A 25,716-nucleotide genomic window follows, 5' to 3' on the forward strand; every position below is an offset into this window, starting at 1 on the left:
ACCATCCCAGTCCCTCACTAACCTTTACCAAATTTGGTGCATTTCTACATTTTATGAAAAAAACAAAAAACAAAAACGTTTACTATTTTCCTGCAGTTGAGAGACCTCAACTCCACCTTAAAGTGGTTTTTCAACTATTTCCATTTCATAACCTCAGTGTATGGAAAGTTATGAGCAGAATCACTATGCTACGGAACAGAGACAGGCAGCTAATGTGACTCACATCAATTCCCCCCTTCATCTTAAGTCAGCTCACAACAACTTTCAATAGGACTTTTCCTCCTTAACTCACTTGGGCTCTTTTGAAAACACCATTAATTGTGTTTAAAATGTCAAAAGCACCCACTGGCCCATGTACTCTAAGCTTCCCAATGCTACCGCCACTGGTGGCCTTGTGTACACTGGGAGCTGGTCTACACTAACGCTGTAAGTCAAGCTGAGTTATGCAATTTACGTAACTGAAGTTGACATAACTTGGGTTGACTTACAGTGGTGTCTACACCAAGCTGAGTCAATGGAAACACTCTCCTGTCAACATAGCTTCTGCCTCTCAGGGAGATGGAGTACAGACATCAACAGGAGACCATTCTCCCATCGACTTAGCGTCTTCACCAGACCTGCTAAAATAGACGCCGCTGCATCAATTGCAGCAGCGCCCATTTAGCCAGTAGCGTAGACATGGCCTGAGCCTTTGTCCTGCTTTCAGCCACTAGTGGTCTGACACCAATATAGCTCCATCAGTGCTCAGCCATAGTGTAGACAGGAAAACTGCTATAAACTGCTTACACCTACCCAGCCTTGAAAACATAAACCGCACTCGTGCAAAACAAGGCTTGATAGGGCAAACCTGATGTTATGCTGGGGATTTGAACTGCTAACTGAAAACCAGGACACATCCCCAGTGTAGCTATGACCTTAGCAACAGTGGCAAATTACAACATCTAAATCCAGACATCCTTCAGGTAATCTGAGCAAAGGCAAAGCTTCATTAAACATCTTTGCAGTTTCTAATGAGCATCAGAAATCTGTTTCTATCACACAAATCCTAATCCTATTGTAATGAAGGCAGGATCAAACCGACTGGCTGTTAGCTAAGGCTGTAGAGCAGACTCATTTTAGGTCTCTAAGCCGTCTCTGTGCCACTAGATGGGACAGAACACCACACCCAGGAGGTGTGTGGGTAATACTATCCCGCTCTTATTCAGTTTGGATAGTATCTTGTAGTTTTCTGGCAGTGCATTGTTACAAGGCTGACAAAGTGCTACCCCTTGCTAGAAAGACCCATGCCCTAGGAAATCATGGATTTTTTTGGGGGGTGGGGTGCAAAAAGAAGTACTAGTTTCATCTGCTCTTGAAAGCAGGTAGTGTCCAGATCACAGTCGAGGGGTAGATGTCAACCACATTTTTACATTGCTATCGAGAGAGTCAGGATGCTATAGTCTTTGTACAGTATTCCTTTTATTCAGGAAAAAAAAGACTTAAGTACAACACAGAAATTACAGTTTTTTCATTTAATAAATATGCAGATTGCCAAGTAAAATTCTGTAAAACTTGTATATATACAAATAATTTATGTTTTCAGTGACAGTGACAAAACAGCATTTGGCTATGAACACCTTCTCACAGCAGAGAATTATTTCCTGAATGTAACAAGCTTGCTTTAAATGCTACCAAAAACTTATTTTCAACTACTGAAACAGAAAAATAAAGACATTTCCTTTAGGCACGGAATCAGAAGAATTTGACCACAAGTATAACCATTTTACTGCTTACTTATCGGAAAGCGTTCATAAGGAAACGGAGGTAATTTATTTTGGCTCTCAATATGGGCTTAAAAAACTTGATAGGTGTTCAGAATCCACACCGAGTCTTGCACACGTCCACGCACTTCACCCTGGGATGCTACACTGAGGACACACTAAATATAAGACTTGGGGTAAGAGTAGTTTGCGGCTGTTTGTTATTGTTGTTTTTGGAGTTTCCTGGACATGAGAGCAAAAGGAACACTGATTATTCTGGAGATTTGATTTTAAAACGGAGGATAAATTTGAATTAAACAAAAGCCGACAGCAGTTCAAGGAGTAGCTTTGGCATCCTTAAATCTGTACTTTAAAAGGGATAATACATACTTCAAAATAGAAACCTCCAAATAGGAATCTCAACAGGCTCTCGCTCGCAACACCAAAATCCACAACCCCGAATACAACTGTCGCGAGAGGAATCTGGGATCATGAGAAAAGTTTAGTACAATCATATGACGATTGCTTCAATTTTTCCATTTTCTTCCAATACCACATTCACTGTCTGAGGAACAAGTTAGTAATCAGCACGGCAAGAATGATAGGCATCTTTCCTGAAAAACCAAAAGAAAGAAAGTCGTAACCAAAGTAAAAATGCATAATATCTTGACTTCACTCCCGATGTTTAGGATAATGAGAGTTTTCATTTTATATTCTGTCTGAAAGGTTTAGTTAATTTTATAGAGTTACATGAACACAATTATAAATTCATTTCCAATTAAAGCACAGTTCATGCTGTTTCTTCTCAGAGGCCATGTCCAAAACAGAAAAGAAGCAGAAAAAAAATTCATGAGGAGGATTAATCTGTAATCAAAGTTGGCAAACAGTGGTAAGCTAGTTATTACATATCCTAAATACAGGAGAACTGGACTATCTATGCTCCCTCCCCGTAACGCTCAACTGTTTAGAGCACTGGAAAGGCGAGGGGGGTCATCTATAACGTAACACTGTTTTAGGACATATTCGTTTCTTCCACTGACCAATCACATTGTACAAGAATCTTATTCAACTGTACACCCCAAGAATACCATGTAGAGTACTAATGAAGAGTCAACAGTACTTTTGTACACTGTCAGGGCCCACGGTTTCACAGTGAACCCACTATGAGACACCCACACCACCTGAGCTCTTCAGCAGAGATCTGTTTAACATCTCCTGCCCGCTAGAAAGCTCCGCATACAAAACTGTATCAGCTAAAAGTTGAAATGTAAAGTCTGTATGCTGCTACTCCTCTACTGAATGAAGTCTCGGATTTAAGGATAGAATTGCAACCTTACACCAGAAATGCAAGTCCAACATGGGCTTTGTAGCATTAATATTCTTCTGGAGAAGATATTTGTTCTTATATCATCAAAATGGTAACATACTGAAGTAACCTTTATATATGTTAAGACAGAGCTGTTAATGACAAGTTACATCACAAGGACATAAGGTACACAATGCATTCATAACTGCTATGGTTGACAAAATGGTTCCATAGAAATGGAGAATTTAGCGGATATTCACATATCCGTTCAGGCCACAGAACAAAGGTAACCTAAGAAAGTAATTTATAGTCTCAATTTGATAAGGCACTTCAGAAACCATGGCGCCCAAGAGAACTTGATTTTAAATGGTAGTTTTTCCATTTTAAAGCCATTTTTAAAAGCTTTTACACAGTATTGATTAGCAGCAAGACAAAATCTTCACTGTGAACGCTGTAGCGAGCAGAACTTGAACAGCAGATCAATAGGATTATGTTTTTAGTTTGCCATATTCACATTTTACAAGCCTGAAAGTGTTGCAGACATTTCGGAAGACATTCTGGGCTTGAATCTCTTGGGGTCCATGGGAAAAAGCTCTGGGTCGCACACCTAGTTTGAGGGTAACTCAAGTATTCCTATTTTGTTAATGGGAGAAGAAAATCAAAATAGAGAAGACACTTTGGGTTGGGGGATTGGGACAGACACACTAAGGCTGTGTCCATACTGGAGCTGGAGCTGTAGTCTCCAACTCGGGCAGACACAGCTCAGTGCTAGCATGCTGAAAACAGAAGCGCAGCTGTGGCGGCACGAGTGGCAAGACAGTCATCCAAGGACAGTGCCACTGCAGCTACGCTTGTGTTTTTAGCATTCCAGCTCAATCAGAGCTAATGCAGATATGTCTACACCTGAGCTTAAAGTTACAGCTCCAGCGTAGACATACCCTAAGTTTCAAACCACCATTCATCCACACCCCCTTCCCTCCCACTGGCCAAGCTGAATGTGCCCCGATTTTTCCTTTTTACATGGATCTACAGTTTAAAAATGGAGCTTTCATTGTCCTTGGTTGTGTAAAGGGAGTGATTTGTAGAAGCTGAGAAACCTATTTTAAAGTAATATACTGAAAATTTAATCTAACTGCTGAACTTACTAAGTTGTGTAAAAGTGACTGTACGCAGTGAGCCTCTGCCGTGTTCCCCCCTACACCCTCAGGCTGCCGAGGAGATGGGCTGAGGGTAAGATGGATATTTAAGGGCAACTCTTCCTAGTATTACACACAAAAGTCCTACATTAAACATCCTACGTTAAAAGAACATTAATAAGTCAAGCATCTGCCTCATGAGCTTTTACATGGCCCCACTCGACAGAACATAATACAGTAACAGAAAAACTCTCTCACCCGGAGTAGATGCCTCACCTAGTGAAGCAGCGGGGAAAAAATGGTTTGAAATGAAGGGGAACGTAAATACTTTATGCTATTACCGTATCTTACCATGTTAAGTCTATGCACTGAATTATTTTTTAAATTTTAAATTACTTACCACTAGCAATCATGGTACCAGTGTTCGGCCCTAGAAAGAAAAAAAATGCAAGGTGAGCTGAAGTGACACGTTACATGCATGCCAGATAACTATAGGAATCCATTGATTCATATTGGTGCAACATTTAGCACCTTAAACCACGCACTAAATTAAACAAATAGACTCAAATTAATACCATCATGCAAATTACAGAATTTGTAAGGCATATTGGAAACCAGGATCTGACCCCCAGATAATCCAATATTCAAAGAAGAAAGGATACCTGGAAAAGCTGCCTATTACTTGTACATTGTAATAGAGACATGATGACAGACCTGAGAATTGACTGGGCAAAACCTCTATAAAGATTTCCTCTATTATGAAATGAATGCTCTCATTTGCAGAATTCTTATGCATCCTTCTGAGACCAGAGGGCCCTCCCCTCCAGACACTTTCAGGATCTCAGCTGCCAAATTCTGCACTGGCCTGAAGAACAGCTCTTGGGAAGCTTGAAAGCTTGTCTCTCCTCACCAACAGAAGTTGGTCCAATGAAAGGTATTACCTCACCCACCTTGTCTCTCTAATATCCTGGCACCGACATGGCTACAACAAAACACTGCACACAAATTCTGCACTGGTCAGCCAAATTTTTACCTATAGCAAAAGTCACTAGAGGTGCGGTGTTTGGATCAGCTACCAAAAAACAGGCCTCTACACCTAACCACAGGATTAGTGACATCAGGTTCTCTGCCAACCTGTACTTATTTGGGAGCAGAGCAGAAACAGGAGAAGAGTGGTATTTTTATTTTGATACTCCTGCTGTCATTACCAGAGGATCAGTCAACTCAAGCCTAACCGTTACTTACACAACAAAAAGTGAACTGAGTAGACATCTCATCGGATCTGTATTCATCATTGAGAATTTCTGAATTCTCATCATTGACACTTGACTACCAGTTAAGCCTGTAGTTGCCTGTGCCATTATTGTGCAGAATTCAGATTGACAGTTTCATACAGCTGGCATTTTATAGCGATATATTGAGAGAGTGGCCATCAGCAGGTGGGTATCATCACACAGACGAGTGGGGGAAAAAGGAATTAAGGAAGAGGTAGTTCTGGGTGGGAGACAAGACTACTACCTAGGTATAGAAATTTAATTCCAGCCTCAGTCTTGTAATTCACACCTGGGCATAAGGGGCTTTCAGGTGAGCACAACTGTACTTTGTTATATATTATGAAGCGCAAATTGAACTAAGTGTGCAGAATGCTCCAGTTCAATGTGTAAACCAACGCCTCCACCATCCACCCTGAGGATTCTAGGTATCTGAGCACACTGGTTTTTTCGCTCCCTTTATCGTCATCAGGTTTACCTGGGCTTTCTTTAGGGCCATTTGGGGTTGTGTTCAGAGTACGTTCTGCAAACAAACAAACAAAAAAAGATTTACAAGAGGATACAGGAGCAACCCACTTATCTGAATATGCTGAACAAAGCCACGCCATGCACGGAAAGACCGCTCTCTAGTTGTCTTGTCACCTTTGAGATTTTACAAAGTTAGTTTCCAACAAAACATGCTAAAAAGACCCAGTCCCAAGACTGCTCCTTTTCTTTCTCCCCCAATCGAAGGATCAAGCACTACCTGCTGGCACACTATTCAACTAGGAAACACAGACAAGCTATTTTACCCATTTCATTTTCCTTAGGATTTCTGTTGAGTTTGCACAGTGACAAGTGTCCACATGCATTAGGTACATTACTCGTACAGCCATGCCAACAACTAATGCTTTGAACCAGAAGCCATCTACTCCTACACAAAATAATTAGTATTATAGTACAGTTTTCAAGATGATCCATCTTCGGCCAAGTCAACATGCCTGGAGTGCCACACCCCCTACGAGCTTGTAAGCGTCTATTCCCTCGCTTGGTACATGGTCTCCCCAATTCTCAAAAGCTATCATCTCATCCCACCTATCCCTCCAAACTGTTCCCTTACCTCCCTTCGTTTGTAAGTTCTCCCAACACACCCTTGCCTCATGTTTCTTCACTCCAACACCATCCTTCAGCCCCTCCAGCCTGGTTTGTCCTCTTCATTCCACCCTAACTTCTCTAACCAAGCTTTTTAACTGCTCCTTCCCAGGCCTGTAGTCCGCTCGATCCCCCTCTTCCTGTTGGACCCAGTTGATCCTCTCAAGACTGTTGAGCCAGGGATGAGAGTCTTGTAGATGCCCAGGTTATTTTCCCCCCCTGGCTCCGGTCAGGAAGGAATTTTCCTCCAGGGCAGATTGGCAGAGGCTCTGGGGGTTTTTCGCCTTCCCCTGCCGTGTGGGGCATGGGTCAATTGCTGGAGGATTCTCTGCACCTTGAAGTCTTTAAACCATGAGTTGAGGACTTCAATAGCTCAGACATAGGTTAGGGGTTTCTTACAGCAATGGGTGGATAAGATTCTGTGGCCTGCTTTGTGCAGGAGGTCAGACTAGACGATCATAATGGTCCCTTCTGACCTTAAAGTCTATGAGTCTTCCTCTTGACTTTGGCTTCACTCTGGACTCATGCCCGCAACGCTACGCGACGACCGGAGAAACGTATCGGCTGCCACCGGATGTGATGCGAGGAACGCCAGGAGCTGCCGCAGCTGAAGAATACAGATCACAGTATCATCACTCCGAGAGCTAGAACCATGCCGGAGAGGAACCTGAAGGATGCCATCTGCTGCCAATACGTGGAAAACCTGAAACGGAAGCCAGACCAGGGCAAGGCATTCGAGGTGACGTGCAAGTGGGACCCAGCAACCACTTCCTCCCTGGGAGCAGCTTCACCCGATTTGCCAACTGGAAGTGCAGCCACAGGGCCCAGCTCAACTGCGTTCCGCTGAACGGAACCGTCCACACCATGGGATTAGGGACAAGCGATGCGGGAAGTGCGGCTACGCCAACGAGACGCTACCCCACGTCCTGCGTAGCTGCAAGCCCCATTCGAGAGCTCGGCAGCTGCAACACAATGCCATCCAAGGTCGCCTGGCCAGAGTCATCCTGCCACCAGTGGGGAAGGTTGCCGTAAACTCCGCCATCCCCGGAACCAACAGCCAACTGCAACCAGACATTGTCATCACCAACCAGGCCCGGAAGAAGATGATCATGGTGGACATCAAAATGGCTTTCAAGAACAGGATCCCGGCCTTCTACAATGCCCGAGCTTGAAAGGTAGAGAAATACGCCCGTCTGGCCGAAACCTTGAGAGCTAAGGGTTACCAGGTCCAGACAAACGCACTGATTGTCAGAGTCCTTGGCGCATGGGACCCCAGTAAGGAGCGAGTGCTGAGATCATGTGGATTCGGTCAACGCTACACTCGGCTGATGTGGCAACTCATGGTGTCGGACGCCATCAGGTGGTCGAGGAACATCTACGTCGAACACATCACTGGACATCAGCAATACCAGGAGGGATGAGCTGGAGTGCCGACGAGAAGCGCAGTCAGGAAAGTAACAAATACTTTCCTCATGGATCGTATTTTCTAAATGGACAACCGACTTAATTCTCAATTACTGAGGGACAATCTCCACACTCATTGATAGATTTTGCTTTCCACGACCAAATCTCTGCACAACTTTTCAAGAGTGATGTACCTGAGTATTCGGATTCGAATATCTAACCTGTACTGTTAAACTGATTCACCTAAACTGGGGTTATTGCCGATTATGTGCTCTATGTATCATATGACTTTTAAAAACTAACTTTATATTTGTAGACAAGCTAAGCACTATACCCAGATGATCACAAGCTACATATGAGTCAACAGTGTAACACTGTTGCAAAAAAAGCAAACATCATTCTTGGATGTATTAGCAGGAGCGCTGTAAGCACGACACGAGAAGTAATTCTTCCGCTCTACTCCCCACTGATTAGGCCTCAACTGGAATAGTGTGTCCAGTTCTGGGCGCCACATTTCAGGAAAGATGTGGACAAATTGGAGAGAGTCCAGAGAAGAGCAAACAAAATTATTGAAGGTCTAGAAAACATGACCTAAGAGGGAAGATTGGAAAAAAATGGGGTTTGTTTAGTCTGGAGAAGAGAAGACTGACAGGAGACAGAACAGTTTTCAAGCTCATAAAAGGTTGTTACAAGGTGGAGGGAGAAATCTTCTTCTTCACCTCTGATGATAGGACAGGAAGCAACGGGCCGAAATTGCAGCAAAGGTGGTTTAGGTTGGATATTAGGAAAAACTTCCTGTCATGGTGATTAAGCACTGGAATACATTGCCTAGGAGGCTGTGAAATCTCCTTCATTGGGGATTTTTAAGAGCAGGTTGGACAAACGTCTGTCTGGGACGGTCTAGATAATACTTAGTCTTGCCTGAACTGCACATGACTGGACTAGATGACCTCTCGAGGTCCCTTCCAGTTCCATGATTCTATGTACAGACACTCTTTTACCAACCTGTATATTTTATTTTAACATTAGCTTTGATAAAATTTGTGTGTTATGCCTATGACAAAAATGGGACACAGACACTCAAACTTTACATCATCCTAACATGGCTACTCAAAAGCAATAAGCTCCCTAAACATTAGCATATAAAAGGTTCAACACAACTGCTTATACTTACCTAGACAGGTGGGCAAAGATGGAACCCATGAATTGTTAGCTTCACATCTAACTGAACTGCTACCATGCAGAGTGTAGCCAGAATCACATTCAAATATTACAGAGTTTCCATATGAATAGTCAGGTCCAAACCCAGATTGCTTTTTTCCATTTTTGACTTCTGGCTCTGGACACTTGACCACTGAAAATTAAAAGTACCAGCGTAAGAACGTTTGACCCAGGAAGCATTTAGTGTGTGCGGGGGTGGGAAGGGGGAGAGGAAAGACGAAAAAGCCCCAATGCTTGACTACAGCAGGTATCCAAATCTATTTTAAAATAAAGTTAAACAACTTTAGATCTTTCCTTTTAAAAAGATGTCTACAAACAGCACAGCACCCAACTGTATGGCTATTGGGGCCCTCCCCCCACAGTAAACTGCACAAGTTAATCATCATTTTACAAAGCCATCAGGAATTTGGGTCAAGCTAGAAGAGATGTACATACAATGACATTCTGGAACTGAACTTCCCCGCTTTTCGGGGGGTTATTATTATTAAGTAGCAAGGTGACCAACCTGCCTAATGCCTTCGAAAAAGCCTCAATCCCAGCTGTTAGGCTGGGAAACTCCGCAAGAATAAAACCAAGTTGTTGCAACTGCTTGAATACCAAGTACATCAATGCATTATTAGCTAAATGCAATAGCGCGCGTGAGCACTGCCGTCACCAAAATGAGGATTGTAGAATGACCTTTATTTCCCCCTCCGAAGAACTTTATGGCTGTGATATGAACTCACAGAAGCCTGAGCCTTCACTGCCAAGGAGCCCTCCCAGAGAGTTCTGAAAAAGAGGCTTGCCAAACAAGCCTGCTTGTAAGCCCCTCTCTCTCCCCCCCCAGGCTCCTTTAGCACTTGAGTGGTAGGGTACTCACATAAACTCTTAAACTAAGGTTTTGCTTTTATCTCCACCTAAAAAAAAAAATCAACTGTTCGTGACCCGAGAATTAACTGCAGTCTTGGAACACTGAGGGGAGACAAAAACTACAGGATGTATTAGAGGCAAAAATTGTTTCCAGGAATGATTTATGAAGTGTCAGTCATTCTTTTGTTTTCCAACAGTAACTAGTTTTCACGATACGTATTTAGGGGGACAAAGCACTAACTGAATTTCCTCAGGTTTATGGGTTTACTTAGCAATCAAAAGAGAGTTTTTCTTGGAAGGTGATCGTAGAATAAGAAGGGGATAAAAAAAACAGATGCTACTAACCTTGGCATTGAGGGGCAGGCCCACTCCACTCTCCATTGACTTGATCTTTCGTTGTACAATGAATGGACGCCTCTCCAATAAGAGAGAAACCCGGGTCACATTTGTAAGTTACTGCAGAGCCAAAGGAAAACTCTTCTCCACTCTGACCATTATGGGATCCATGGGTGATATCAGGAGGTGGAAGACAAGGTATTGCTGAAGCAAAGAATGTCAACATGAAACTTAAAGTTTCCACTGAAGGTGAACCGCAGAGAGTTTTCACTAAGAAAGTTGTCTCAGATCCCCCCAAAAAGCTATTTAGCCATTTGGAAGCGTACTTAACATTCCATTTTAACATTTGAAGCAATACCCCTTTCAGATTCTGAAGGTTTTTCTGCTTTTAGGCTTGACACAACCCAGTATGTCCATTGCTCAAGGAGGATGCTCCATAAAACACCAGCTCTGGAAGATGACCTTAGCAGAGTGCGCTCCTTCCCAACATTAGCCTCAAGGAGCCAGAACCTCTTGCCCGGCATCTCTAGATGTAGTATTGCTCCACCAGCAGAAAACTAAGCTAGAAACTAGAGAACTAAGCTAGAAACCCTAAGCTAGAACAATTCTTTTAGCAGCAGCTGAGTCTAGACTGGACATCAGCAGCATGATGGATAGACCAAGCCCTGAAAGCATTCAAGAGATCAAATTAAGGTAGAGGCAAATTAACTGTGATTCACTCCAAAAGAGCCTCAGATTTTAAGTGGATAGTCACATTTGGGAAGCCTCAAAACTTCTTCAAGTCATTATCATGCCTTTTACATAGTGAACAGGAGGATTACACAGATACAATAGTGAAGAGGAGCCATGAGGCCTGTTGGATTGTGCATATTAAACAGTGCCAGGTGAATAATCTAAAAGGTAACAAAAAAAAAAAGCTTCTGTAGGAGTCATCCAAACACCATGGTGAATCACAGTATGATTTCATTCCTCCCCACTGTCATTTGGATTAAATACCAAAGGAAGAACAGAGACTCCTCTGAAGCAGCAGCTATGCTGCATCATCTCCAGATGTGAACGGTTCTTAAAACCATTAAATTGCTTTACCTTGGCAAAGTGGAACCTCCGTATCCCAATCAACTCCATTTCCCACAAGCACACACTGGGCAGAAGTCGCTCCAATTAATCTGTACCTACAGAAAAAAGGTTGAAGTTTGTTACTCATGAAGCAAAGAACTAGTTCCCCGTCCAGAAAGATGGAACATGGTTTCTTTCTGCCAGTAGGTGGAGACAAACCATTGAAAAAGGGATACATCTAACACCAGAGGACCAAGGAACACGAAGGCCAGGTCTACAGTACACATCTACATCGGTACAGCTACAGTAACTCCTCACTTAACATCGTCCCAGTTAACATTGTTTCGTTGCTGTTCAATTAGGGACCATGCTTGTTTAAAGTTGCGCAATGCTCCCTTAGAAAGTTGTTTGGCAGCCATCTGCTTTGTCCACTGCTTGCAGAAAGAGCAGCCCGTTGGAGCTAGCTGGTGGGGGCTTCGAACCACAGTGGACCAGCAGCCCCCCTGCCCCATCAGCTCCCCTAAGTTCCTTGTGTGGCAGCCGCCCAGCAGGCTATCAATTGTCGGGCAGTTCAGCTGTCCCTCCCCGCACTGCCCTGTGCTGCTCCTCTCCTCTGCCTTGGAGTTGCTCCCGGGAGCCTCCTGCTTGCTCTGCGGGGGTGGAGGGGGAAGAAGGGTGGTAATGTCAGGGTGTCCCCCTCCCGCTGTACCCCTTCTCCTCAGAGAGGTGGGGGAGAACACAACAGGGCTCAGGACAGAGGGAGCTTGCTGCCAGCAACTGCTGTCAACTTGCTGATCTACTTAAAAAGGCAATGTACTTAAACTGGGGTCAGAGTACTCAAGGGGCAATGCGCAAATGTGTCTCTCTCTCACGCGCGTGTGTCTGAGACTCTCTCTGCCATGCTGTGTCTCCTCCCTCCATTTGTGCTGCCTGGTAGAGTGTGAGGCTACATTAACAATGTGTTAACCCTTGAGGGCTTAGCCAAAAGCACTGCATTTCCAAGTCCATTGAGCTGAAGGTCCAGCTAAACCCAGCACACAAAGTTGCAACATTCTGACAAAGCTTACACTTGGTCTTCACTACAGAACATAGTTAGCATTCGATTAAATTGAAGTGAAAGAACTTGAAGAAATCAAACTCCTGTGAAGGCAGGGAACAGTGAGAGAGCACGCGCGCGCACAGATGGGCCCAAGCAGCTGCTAGTTTGTAAAACAGAATTACACCCAAAGACAACCTGCCGACAGCAGTAATGGGAGACAAGACAGCTGCCCTGAGCGGTCACCCACTTGCCATCTCCCTGTTCCATATTCAAAATGCAAGCATTGTAACTGTCCAAGATCTAACCAGTGGTCTTTAAACCCACAGACCTCATAGGACTGCACAATTCCAAAGCATGAGGCCCCTATAGGCTACTGTAGAGAAAGTCACCAAGTCCTTCAACAAGAGCTTGGAAATTTCTGTGGATCAAACCTACTTCATCCAGAAGGCAGGATATGGACCAATCTACAGGATAAACCAAGGGATTTAACTCCCACCTCTGTGCAGCCGGAGAGCCTGCCTTGCCCCAGGGAGTTACCTCCCCACGCCCAGATACATCTAATTGAGACTGGGCCTGGACATCTCCCACCACCCCATATATCCCTTGGGAGTCCTCTCTCTGCTGCTTGGACAAGCCACCTAAAGTTGTGATACAGAAAAACAAAACTCTGTACAACACCTGCATTCCTGTCATTTGTGTGCCCATGCAATGCAATCCATTCAATTAGCAGGGAGGGTGAAGAGCTTGTGGCAAATTGCCGGCACTACTTTGATGGGTCTCGCGCTCTCTCTTCTTCAGGAGGGTTCAGGGCACCGTTTCTCGCCCCTGAACTGGGGTATTAACTACCCCACGAGTGTCCTAGAGGAGGAGTGGAGAGGGAGGGACCTGGGCCCGCCCTCTACTCCAGGTCCCAGCCCAGGGGCCCTAGGGAAAGCAGTAAACCACTAAAACTAGTGGTTTCTTCTTCTGGGCTACTTCCCTCTCCTGCCCTTCAGCTTGTGGGGCTTCCTGCCCTCCCTCTGCACAAACCAGGTTTCCCTTTACCTAGGGTCTTGGTCCTCTTAGCCCACCGCAGCACTTCTCCAAACTCTCCTCTGCTTCCCTCCAAACTGCTCTCTGCTCCAACATCCATCCACTCTGCTTCAACTCCTTTCCTTGTCTGATTGAAGCTGGGGGAGGGGGGTTATCAGGTGACTGGCTTCAGGCATTCTAATTAATCTATAGCAAACTTTCTTCCTTCTACAGGGAATAAGGCTCCCTTCTAACACTCTGCTACTACCCTCTGGCCATGCTATATCACAAGCTATTTAAACTAAGTACAATGCTACCACAAGAACAATGGGTAAAAACTGCCCACGAACAACTTCAGGCTGGAAATTAGAGGGTTTCTAACCATAGGAAAGGTAAGGTTCAGGAACAGTCATCCAATAGTAGTTGTGGGGGCAACTAATTTAGTCCGAGAGAGAGCCAGACAAGTTTATGCGTGCAATTCTATGATGGGGTTGCTTGTGATGGCAGGGCTCAGCAACCCTGGGGTTTGTTTCCAGTGTGTGTGTTACATTCCTAAGGCTCACGCGTCAGGATTTCAGCCAGGCACCTGCAGCAGTCAGGAAGGGATTCCCTCACCCAGTGTATTCTGAGTTGGTTTCTTTTATCTCCTTCCTTTGAACCATCAGGGATAGCCATGGCTGAAAATGGGACACTGGATGGGGAAGGCCAGGACTCTGAGGTGGCATCAACCGCTCTCACCTCAGTGCTTGGACTTGCTGGTTCTTGCTTACATGCTCAGACTCTAGTATGTGGGGTTGTTAGGAAATGTTCCCCCGGGTCACATTGGCAGTGACATTGGGGGGTTTCTTGCCTTCCTCTGTAGTATGTGAGTGCAAGTCAATTGCCAGGATTATCTCAATATATATCTCACTTCAGCATTTCCCTGCCATGACAGGGACCCGAGGAATTTGTGCACCTCAGGCCCTCCTGTTCTCTGACCATGGCACATAATGGTCTAAGCTCCTGTGGGCTGTAGTATTTTAGACTACATTTTGGTTGAGTTTAGTACGTGGGTCTCTGGGAAGTGTTAGTGGCCTGCGATATACAGGAGGTCAGACTGGAGGATCTGGTGGTCCCTTCTGGCCTTAAACTCCGAGACCTCAAAAATCCAAAACACACCTGCTCAGTGCAAGGAAGTCACAAGCTCTTTTTGATTCCCCAAGGCCTGGCAACATAACCCATATGGACAAAAGCAACAACTGCACTTGATGCTATCCTGGGGAATACCGACATCTATAAGGGAGGGACAGACAAATATTCGCTATTGTAGAGCAGGAACAGGTCTGCTTCTACCGGATGCGGCATTTTATGGGCAATATTCTGCCACTAGCTCCCAGCACCCAAACAGAAACCCCTGTAACAAGGGAGAGATGGCATGGGTCAGTAAGTGCCACATGACCCCTGAGGTGGGACTCTCAATATCATAACACAACCCCTGCTGGAGGATCTCCTGAGGGCTCTAGGCTGCCATCTTCAAAAGCACCTGAGCGAGTTAGATGCCCATCTCCCACTGAATGACAACCATAGCTGGGTGGCTATCTTCCTTCAACTCCTTTGAAAATCGCAGGTGTAATTCTTAACAAGGGCCCCAGCCCATGGCTACAGATTTATAGCACACCACTCACTTTTGTTCTTCAAGTTAAGCAGGCTTTCTTGTCTCATTTTGCCAGACTTCACCAGCAGTTTTACACCAGGCTAGGTTCTGTTAATTTGTCCAAAGAAGCAATTTGCCACTCACCCTTCATCACAGGAGAAGTTTGCTCTTGCACCAAACCGGAGGTCGGTTAAATCACCCTTGCCATTTTCGAGTTCTAGTGGTTTACATCGTCTTCCTAGAAGAGAACAAGACGAATATTAGTGTTACCTCAGATTACCTTAATAGGAAAAAGGGGATATCCTAACTTGCACCCTCTAACACAGCAAATACCATGGCAGATCAAAGCCAATGGTCTTGGAGTCCAGTATCTGTCCTGTACGACAGCAGTCAGCACCAAAGGCTAAGGAGGAAAGCTTAAAACCCACATTATGGATAATTTGGTACATGCCCATGGGAAGTGACGAGAAGTGGAAGCGGGATGATGCTTCCTAATCCCACACAGACAGTGGTTGCCTTATATCCTGAAACAAGAGATTTAAGATCCCCTTGCAGATTTAGTATAAGCACAACTATTCATACTGTAAACGTTAACGCCCAGATCCCGAAAACTCATATGCAGAACCATATTCATGTGGGTAGACCCACTGACCTCAACTGGCAGCAATTACAAATAAAAAGCAACATAAGACACAGAAAAAAAAAAAAAGGATAGACGGCATAAGTTACGAAATGTAAAAATTTATATGGGGCACTAAAGACATCAGTGAGAGTCTCACAAGCGGCACGGTTACAGACAATAAGGAGAAGATTTTGAAGTTCGTTAGGGACAAAAGAAATCCTTCTGTAAGAGAATGTACCCGTGTCCACACCCTAGAGACTGCTGTCATAATCTTTGTACCGAGCATGCCTTGTGAGGCATCATCTGAAAATGTATAACAAGAAAAGGAGTACTTGTGGCACCTTAGAGACTAACAAATTTATGCTCAAATTTGTAAGTCTCTAAGGTGCCTCAAGTATTCCTTTTCTTTTTGTGAATACAGACTAATACGGCTGCTACTCTGAAACCTGAAAACGTATAGTTTACTGGTCAATACGGTCCTGATAAAATGCATGGTAACATTGTCTTTGAAGTTAGTTAGAAGATTTCCCTGTATAATGTTAACTCATATTGCAAACCTACAGCACATGTTGGCAAACAGGACTGTCTCAAAGGAATGTGTGCTCTGCTTAATTTGCATTTAAGCAACAAGCAGCCATCAAGCAGGAAGAAAAAAACCTCCAAAAAAGAGAGGAAAAGCAGCAGGGAAGATCTTTTCCTGATAGACTTTTTGTCAGCTGGGAATGTTTTCCCAGGGGCGGGACTGACACTATAAAAAAGGAGCAACAAAAACTCCCAGGCACCCCCTCCTCCCTCTCACTCCATCCATCGACTCACTGCACTAGAAGAGACAAAGGAAGCACCAACTAAGCTGAAGAAGGGGTCCTCGCTTAAGAAGTTTGGTCAGCAAGACTGCTGAGAGCATATGGTAAGAAAAACTTCATTTTGAATTTAACAGCGTGTTTTAACTTGAGCACCAGTTGTGATTTATCTTGACCTCTCTTGTAACCCTTTCAGACTTATGCCTCATCACTTGCATTTCCTTAAAATCTTTGTAGTTAATAAAGGGGGGGAATACTAGGAATTTGTTGGGCTCACCTTGCAGTATAAGCAAGGCTGGTGAGAACAAAGGTGTGGCTGGCTGAGACCTAGCTGGGAGTGACTTGCACACTGGAGGCTGTTTGTGAGCAGTCCAGACTGGAGGCTACAGCAGCCAAGCTTTGTAAAGGGCACCCCCAGGTTTGAGGACAGGGGTGACAGATTCTCATTAGTCTGGATGATACATTGAGTATACCACGCGTAGTAAAGGTACAAACCTGTTACTAAATGGAGATGGGTAAAACAATTATGATACACGAAAGGCAGGAGTGTTCAGGAAATATTTCCCTTTTGTATTTGGAAAGAAGCACGACAACCTAGTCTCATGAAGTACTTCCATGTCTATTAGTAATTAAGGAGGAAGTTAAACTACATCTGCTAGGGATAAACATTGTTAAATCAAAATCTTGGGATAACTTGTACCCAAGTGTCCTAAAAAGTTGGCCAAGGAGATCTCTAACCCACTGATTAAGATTTATAAGAAGGTGGAATAACTGGAAGTTCAAGAAGAATGGAAGAGCGCTGATCTTGTGCCAGTATTCAAAAAGGGCAACCAGAATGACCTCGGTAACTATAGACTAGTTAACATGATCTCATTCACAGGCATAGTAATTTAAAGGTATTGTGGGATTCATCAATTCCAAGGGCAAATCTGTTCTGACCACTTGTGCAGTGTAGGGAAATTTTCCCAATTCATAAGGAATTAAGAACAGGAATATAATTAATACCAACCAATATGGTTTTATGGAAAATCAGGTTTCTCTGATAAACCTCTGTCGTTCTTTGAAGTTACAAAGATGTTTGATAAACGTAACTGATGTAATATGCCTAGACTTTTGTAAGCTGTTTGACTTAGTACCACACAACATTCTAAATAAAAAAATACACACTTCAGTATCAATAGAGCACAACTTAAATGGACTAAGAATTGGCTAAGAGGGTGAGGCAATATCTTTTATTGAATCAACTTCTGTAGGTGAGAAACTTTCGACCCTACACAGAGCTAGTCTTCAGGTTTGGAATACATTTCCGAGACCAAGAAGAATGGTGTGTAAACTCGAAAGCTCGTCTCTCTCACCAACAGAAGTTGGTCCAATAAATTATATTATCTACCCACTTTGTCTCGCTAATATCCTGAGATTGACATGGCTGCAACACCACTGCAGACAAGAACCGTAACTGACATCTCCAGGAGCAGTCATCAATGGGAATCATTACCAAACAAACCTGTTTCTAGTAGGATTGTGCAGGGATCGGTCCTAGACCTGATTCTATTCAACATTTTACATCATTTGTCTGGAAGTAAACAAAAATCACTCTTGATACAATCTGCAGATGACACAGACGGGGGGAGTCCTACAAAGCAATCTGGACTCCCTATGTCCGTTCAAACAAAATTCATTCTAGTACCGTATAACGCAAAATTATACATCCAGGCACAAGAAATGCAGGTTGTTCCTAGAGAACGGGGAAACTATATTCTGGGAAGGAGCAAGTCTGAAAAGGATTGAGATCACAGACAATCAACTGAACCTAAGCTCCCACTGCAATCCTATGGAAAAGAGGGCTAATACAATCCTTGATGTATTAACAGATGTGATTGCAAAGCTACTGGCCATTATCTTTGAAAACTGATGGGGGGAAGTCCCGGACGACTGGAAAAAGGCTAATGTAGTGGCCATCTTTAAAAATGGGAAGAAGGAGGATCCTGGGAACTACAGGCCAGTCAGCCTCACCTCAGTCCCTGGAAAAATCATGGAGCAAGTCCTCAAGCAATCAATTCTGAAGCACTTACAGGAGGGGAAAGTGATCAGGAACAGTCAGCATGGATTCACCAAGGGCAAGTCATGCCTGAATAATCTAATTGCCTTCTATGATGACATAACTGGCTCCGTGGATGAGGGGAAAGCAGTGGACGTGTTGTTCCTGGACTTTGGCAAAGCTTTTGACACGGTCTCCCACAGTATTCTTGCCAACAAGTTAAAGAAGTATGGGCTGGATGAATGGATTATAAGGTGGATAGAAAGCTGGCTAGATTGTCGGGCTCAACGGGTAGCGATCAATGGCTCCATGTCTAGTTGGCACCCAGTATCAAGCGGAGTACCCCAAGGGTCGGTCCTCGGGCCGGTTTTGTTCAATGTCTTCATTAATGATCTGGAGGATGGGGTGTCTTGCACCCTCAGCAAGTTTGCAGATGACACTAAACCGGGAGGAGAGGTAGATACGCTGGAGGGTAGGGATAGGATACAGAGGGACCTAGACAAATTAGAGGATTGGGCCAAAAGAAATCTGATGAGGTTCAACAAGGACAAGTGCAGAGTCCTGAACTTAAGACGGAAGAATCCCTTGCACAGACTAGGGACCGAATGCCTCGGCAGCAGTTCTGCAGAAAAGGACCTAGGGGTTACAGTGGATGAGTCAACAGTGTGCCCTTGTTGCCAAGAAGGCCAATGGCATTTTGGGATGTATACGTAGGGGCATTGCCAGCAGATCGAGGGACATGATCGTTCCCCTCTATTTGGCATTAGTGCGGCCTCATCTGGAGTACTGTGTCCAGTTTTGGGCCCCACGCTAAAAGAAGGATGTGGAGAAATTGGAAAACGTCCAGCAGAGGGCAACAAAAATGATCAGGGGACTGGAACACATGACTTAGGCGGAGAGGCTGGGGGAACTGGGATTGTTTAGTCTACAGAAGAGAAGAATGAGGGGGGATTTGATAGCTGCTTTCAACTAGGGGGTTCCAAAGAGGATGGATCTAGACTGTTCTCAGTGGTAGCAGATGACAGAACGAGGAGTAATGGTCTCAAGTTGCAGTGGGGGAGGTTTAGGTTGGATATTAGGAAAACCTTTTTCACTGGGAGCGTGGTGAAACACTGGAATGCGTTACCTAGCGAGGTGGTGGAATCACCTTCCTTTGATGTTTTTAAGGTCAGGCTTGACCAAGCCCTGGCTGGGATGATTTAGTTGGTCCTGCTTTGAGCAGGGGGTTGGACTAGATGACCTCCTGAGGTCCCTTCCAACCCTGATACTCTATGATTCTATGAACAGGGAAGAAGAAGTAGGGAGATGATAGCAATGCTGTATACAGCATTGCTGAGACCCATACGGGAATGCTATACCCACGTGTGGTGTCCCCTTTTTTAAAATGGTGTTGAAAAATTGCAGATGGTGTAGAGAAGAGCCACAAAAAGGTCTTCACTGGCCTGAGAAAATGCCTTACACTGAGAGACTTAAAGAGCTCAGTCTGTTTAGCTTGTCGAGAGACTGTGAGCCTACCTGATTACAGCATCTGAGGACCTTCACAAGGAGAAGATACCAGCTACTAAAGGGCTCTTTAATCTAGCAGAGAAAAGCAGAACAAGAACCAAGAGCTGGAAAGTCGAGCCAGACAAATTCAAAATGGAAATAAGGCGGAAGTGTTTAATATGAGGGTGACTAATTACCAGAGGCAATGGCAGATTCTCAGTCTCTGCAAGTGTATAAATCAAGACTGGATGTCCTTCTCAAAGATATGCCTTCATCAAATACAAGTTTTTGGCCTCAGAAAAGGGCTAACTCGGTGAAATGTAAGTCACCTGTGATGTAACAATCCCTTCTAGCATTAAACTCTACGAAGCAGCGGACTATTCACACGAGCAATATTAAGCACAGTTGTGTTTGCCGGATCAGGTTCTAAGTGTCTCATACTTTTTTGAATCCTGCCACGTTCTTCGCCTCCATTTTGTGGCAGAACGTTCCACAGGCTTGTTTTGCGTTTTGTAAATATTTGTTAGTCGTTTTCTTGATATGTGAATCCTGATTTTAGACAGCTAAAAACTGCATGTTCCTCAGTCAAGCTCAGTGGAAGAGCTTTTCTTTGCCCCTACAAGAGTTATTTGTGATGCTTTCTCCCGCAGTAGACTTATTCCCACGAAAAATGAACTGTTTCAAAAATTCACCATATCTATATGGAGTTGGATACAGATATACTGTATCCATGCAAAGATAACGTTGGCACTTTTTATGACTGCACTGGGAAAAATCTCTCCATGGAGACAAGGCATGTAAAAATTGTGACCTCTTTACTAAGGCCTGATCGATTCAGTAAAACAAGGCCCGATGAAGTCAGTGGGACTTAAGAACGCACTAAGTGTTTTGCTGAATCAGGGCCTATATTTAAAGTATTTTCTCAAGCCAGCAAGCCAGAGTAGGTGAGTCTGAGGCTAATCAAGGAAGTCCCATCAGTATTCAAGACGACAAATTCAATCATAATTTGAAACATATGCACAAGAAGGCAGAGTTAAGTTTCATCAGCATCCAACTGTATATATCCTTACTAGTTACATGGAATATCGCATCTATAGTCTTGAGATGAGAAAATTTGCAAACATCTTATCGTACTCTTAGCAATGAAGCCAAGAGGAGTATTCTCTAAGTTTTGTTATGAATTGCTATTTTGACCAAGTTTGTAACACAGGTCCCTTCCAAGTCTGATATTCTATGAGACATTATTCAATACTGGGTTTACTTTTAGTACAGTGAATTCAGGATATTTCGTTATCAGGGATAGAGCAACTACAATGTTTCAAAAAGGACAGACACTTAGCACACCAAAGTGTTTTACTTAATTGTAACAGGTTTCAGACCAGTAGCTGTGTTAATCTGTATCAGCAAAAACAACTCCAAGTCCTTGCGGCACCTTCGAGACCAACAAATTAACTTGGGCATAAACCTTCGTGGGCTAAAGCTGACTATATCAGATGCATGGACTGGAAAATTCAGTAGAGAGGTATAAATACACAGCACAGGAAAAGATGGGAGTTGCCTTCTTTTCGTATGCCAATAGAAGAGAAATACCCAACAGAAGAGAGATTCCTAACTCTGTCAAGATGGCTTGCACATCAATTGAAATGGAAAAGCAACAAAGGTACTCACCTTCACAAAACTCAGCGTCTACTGACCATTTTGAATTTTCAAGACATGTAACAAAAGGAGACTTTCCAGAGCTCAAAATGTATCCTGGGCGACAGGAGTATTTCAGTTTGGTCCCAACAGGATAGGAATCGTTCACGACCCCAGACAGCTCAGCAAAAGGCAACCTTGGAGGAGAATCACAAGTGCCTAGCAAGAGAGACAGACAAGGAAGGGAAAAAGTTAACTATGAAAGATATTCAATAGTCCGTTGTAACAGAATACTAGTTTTTGAGAAGCCACAAATGATTTTATTGGGGACAATTTGGATGTACTTGTTTTCATTAGAGCCTTGAAGCTAGTTTACTGAATGGGCTTGATACAGAATTGCAGTACATTAAAATTTACCATGTATACATCACCCTGAATATGTGTAGTAACGTAGGGTAAGTATATTGTGCAAAACAAGACATTGCTCCACCCACAGGTTTTAGAGAGAGGGTTGCAACCTTACAGAGTGACATGAAAGAAGGTGACGCAGAAGGCAAAGGAGACTAAGCTAGCAATCTACAGAAGAATATACAAAACATGTCTGGCATTAGAACAAGTGAGAACAGCTGGTGGAAAGCCATCTCTGAGACAGGTAACTTTCATATTTCTCATGTGATGCATGGAAACTGTATGATAGTCATGGACAAGTGCTAATGAGAAGCAAAGTGGGGAAAGTAACTGAAAAACTTCCTGATGTACTGTATTGTATTTTCTAAGTGGCAACTGACCCTAAATTCTCAATGACTGAGGGACAATCTTCACTCATTACTGTATTTGCTTTCCACAAGCTCCTCTTAGTATAACCTTTTTGGAGTGATATACCTAAATAATTGGATGTGAATACGTTAACCTTAATTTGGGATACTGCAGATCATGTACTGTATGTACCTTATGACTTTCAAACCAAATTTTGTACTTTTGGATAATTTAAGCATTATACCCAGATATACAGACACACTTGTCTTACCCTGTGTATTAGATCAATTTAACATTAGCTTTAATACAATTTTGTTTCTCTGTCTGTACAGTCCCAAAGCTAAGGCTATAACAGGGGAACTTGCTCATTTGACAGTCTTTAGGAGTCTTATGCCCCACACTTCGTTTTACTGAAGCTGGCCAGCTACAGCACCTTTACCCGCTGTTCGAAGGGGCTTTTTCTCCCCCCCCCCCCCCGCCTGCCCACCTCCAACCACCGACAGGAGACACCCCCAGCCCCCGCCCCTGGGCCTTAACACTCCCACCAACGGGACAGAGTTTAGCCCCCCAGGCAGAAGCGCTCGCGGGGGCTCGAGGCTCGCAGAGGTGCGGGGCTCGCCCCAGGGGCCGGGCTGGGGCAGCGGGCACCTGTGGCTGCCGCGCGGCTCGGGCCCCCTCCTGCCCCCTGCGGGGCCAGGCCCCGGTGTGGGCAGAGCCCAGCCCCAGGGAGGCTGAAGTGGAGACCCCACTTGAGCAAGAGCATGGGGAGGGCCCGGGGGAGCCGCTGCGGCTCCGGTCCCCGCCCAGCACCGACTGGGGAGAGCGCGGGGGCGGGACTGAGGGAATTCTGTGCCCTGGCAGGGGCCGCCTCCTCTCCCCGCCCCGCCGCCAGCCCCCCACTCCCCGCCAGCCCCGGGCGGGGGCCGCCTCCTCTCCCCGGCCCGCCGCCAGCCCCCCACTCACCGCCAGCCCCGGGCAGGGGCGGCAACAACATCAGCGCCAGGAGCCCCCAGAGGCCCGGCGGGCAGCGCGGACCCGAGACCATGGCGGCGGCGGAGCGGACTCACGACGCTGCTGCCTCAGTGCCGCAACCGCAGGCTCTGACGCAGCCCTCGCGCCGGCAGCCAAGCGAGCCGGGGAGGGGCGGGGCCAGCCGGGGGGGCGGGGCCGTGTCAACGCTAGGGGGCCGCGCGGTCGGGGGCGCTGCGGGGCCGGTCCCTTGTTCCAGTCGGTGCCGCCGCCCCCGCCGCTGACAGGCACGCGGGGCCCGGCCGGGGCCCTTGGCGGGCAGGCCCCGCTTCCAGCTCGCTTCGGGCCCCTGGCGGAGGAGGCGGGCGGCGCGGCCGCGCCCCTCTGGGTTTCCCTGCAGCGATGAGCCGGCGGGCGGGGCCTGGCTCATCCCGCGCGGGCGCCGGTGCCTCACCTCGAGCCTGCGGCCGGCCCAGGCCCCAGCGGGGCAGCGGGGGGCTGGCGAGACTGCGACTTCCCCTTGGCTGCGAGCGGGTTTCAGGCCCCGGTTACAACCACAACGAGAGGGAGCGAGCGGAAGAAAGGGAAGGGCCCGCGGGGGCGGAATCGACACTGACGCCTTTTCCCCACCTCCCCGTGTCTGTCCTGGGGGAAGCGGGCTCTTGTCTCGGCGCCCTGGTGCTGCGCCCCAACGTGCTGTGGTTTGCTGCTGCTCCGACACCGGGGCTAAATCAGTGGTGCTCGCCTTTTTGGGATCCGTGACCCCCTTTCACGCAGCGAGCCTCTGCGCGCCAGTCCCCTCATAAATAAAAAACACCGGGTTTTTTTGCATCTAACACTATTATAAATGCTAAAAGAAAAGGAGGACTTGTGGCACCTTAGAGACTAACCAATTTATTTGAGCATGAGCTTTCGTGAGCTACAGCTCACTTCATCGGATGCATACTGTGGAAATTGCAGAAGACATTATATACACAGACACCATGAAACAATACCTCCTCCCACCCCACTCTCCTGCTGGTAATAGCTTATCTAAAGTGATCATCAAGTTGGGCCATTTCCAGCACAAATCCAGGTTTTCTCACCCTCCGCCCCCCCACAGGCAAACTCACTCTCTTGCTGGTAATAGCCCATCCAAAGTGACCACTCTCTTCACAATGTGTATGATAATCAAGGTGGGCCATTTCCTGCAGAAATCCAGGTTCTCTCACCCCCTCACCCCCCTCCAAAAATGCTGGAGGCAAAGCCGGGTTTGGAGGCTGACAGCTCGCAACCCCGCCCCTGCACTGACCCGGTGACTCCGGGAGGGGTTTTGACCCCCCTTAGTCCCCTGGGCTCAATCCAGAGATCACTCCTCAGTCTTTAATCGGGCAAGAGTCATTGACTGCAACGGGCGCTTAAAGAAGGATCGAGTGAGAAGCAAATGTAACCCACACCCCTCCTGGGCGTGGTGTTCTCTCTCAGCTAGTGCTACTGAGACCACTTCGAGCAGGATTCCTGAGTCTGCTCGACAGCCTTCGCTAAGGGCCATCTGGCTTTTAGCTCGTACAGGAGAGGCTGGTGCACTAGTAAACTCTAAAGGTGCCAATGATCGGGGTCTGTCAGCGTTACACAAAGACTGGAAGATCTGCCCGCAAAGTGTGGATTGTTACTGCAGCTCCGCGAACACAATATACACGTTGTCACTGAGAACATGATATTTATGTCACCCACGTGTGGGTTAGGTGCTTGTCTAACAAGAGGCATCAGCCCTCTGCGGCTGGAGGCTTGAGCCTTTGCGGCACGGCCCTTGGTTTCAGTGGGGCTCCAGGCAACGACAGGGTCTGCTCAGAAGAGTACAGTTTGCAGGAGTAGCGCTCACATTTGTTTTATGTTTTAATAAAAAGAATATCGTATTTTATACATCTCCTTTCCGCAGAACTCAGAGTGGGCTCATTGCTGTGATCTGGCCACAAAGGCTACCCACATTTCGTCAGGCAAAGTGTAAGCCGGTAATTATTAAATAAGGGGAAATGGTGTCTGTTTACAATTTAGACCGCCTGTTCCTTTTCTTTCTAACTCACAGACAGAGCTGGTAGTGACCCCTGTATGGAGAGTGGCGATATCTTTCTATTAGAACAGTCTTGTGAAATTAGATTTTCTCAGACATCGCCATTGTTTACAGCAGCCCTTTGAAATTCAGCAGGCAGAAAGCGCTCAGGTTAGAGACGTGCCTTTTTTTGTATCCCCTCCCAGGCAATTCCATTCAGGGTTGGCTGAGATATCAACTTAAAACAAAA

At 45.6% G+C, this 25,716-nt stretch overlaps 1 protein-coding gene across 1 annotated transcript; it reads right to left on the reverse strand.

Moving 5' to 3' along the window:
* Positions 1–1,504: 1,504 nt before the first annotated feature.
* LOC141975648 (C4b-binding protein alpha chain-like) lies at positions 1,505–23,589 on the reverse strand. Its single transcript, XM_074936205.1, has 9 exons — positions 23,432–23,589; positions 21,746–21,931; positions 15,277–15,370; positions 11,480–11,565; positions 10,403–10,597; positions 9,162–9,341; positions 5,931–5,975; positions 4,582–4,611; positions 1,505–2,353 (listed from the first exon to the last, which is right to left on the reverse strand). The coding sequence occupies exons 1-9, from the start codon at positions 23,511–23,513 to the stop codon at positions 2,298–2,300; spliced, it is 954 nt and encodes a 317-aa protein (XP_074792306.1). The 5' UTR covers positions 23,514–23,589; the 3' UTR covers positions 1,505–2,297.
* Positions 23,590–25,716: the final 2,127 nt, after the last annotated feature.

This window comes from Natator depressus, chromosome 21, assembly GCF_965152275.1.
Source record: "Natator depressus isolate rNatDep1 chromosome 21, rNatDep2.hap1, whole genome shotgun sequence".
Classification (NCBI taxonomy): domain Eukaryota; kingdom Metazoa; phylum Chordata; order Testudines; family Cheloniidae; genus Natator; species Natator depressus.

Bases quoted from the DNA above. Each gene is read 5' to 3' on its own strand.
- LOC141975648 (XM_074936205.1), bottom strand. From the start codon at position 23,513: ATGGTCTCGGGTCCGCGCTGCCCGCCGGGCCTCTGGGGGCTCCTGGCG. The intron at 21,932-23,431 runs GTGAGTGGGGGG...CTCTCTTGCTAG, and splicing joins GCCCCTGCCCGGGGCTGGCG to GCACTTGTGATTCTCCTCCA. The intron at 4,612-5,930 runs GTAAACCTGATG...TTTTCTTTCTAG, and splicing joins TGGCCCTAAAGAAAGCCCAG to GGCCGAACACTGGTACCATG.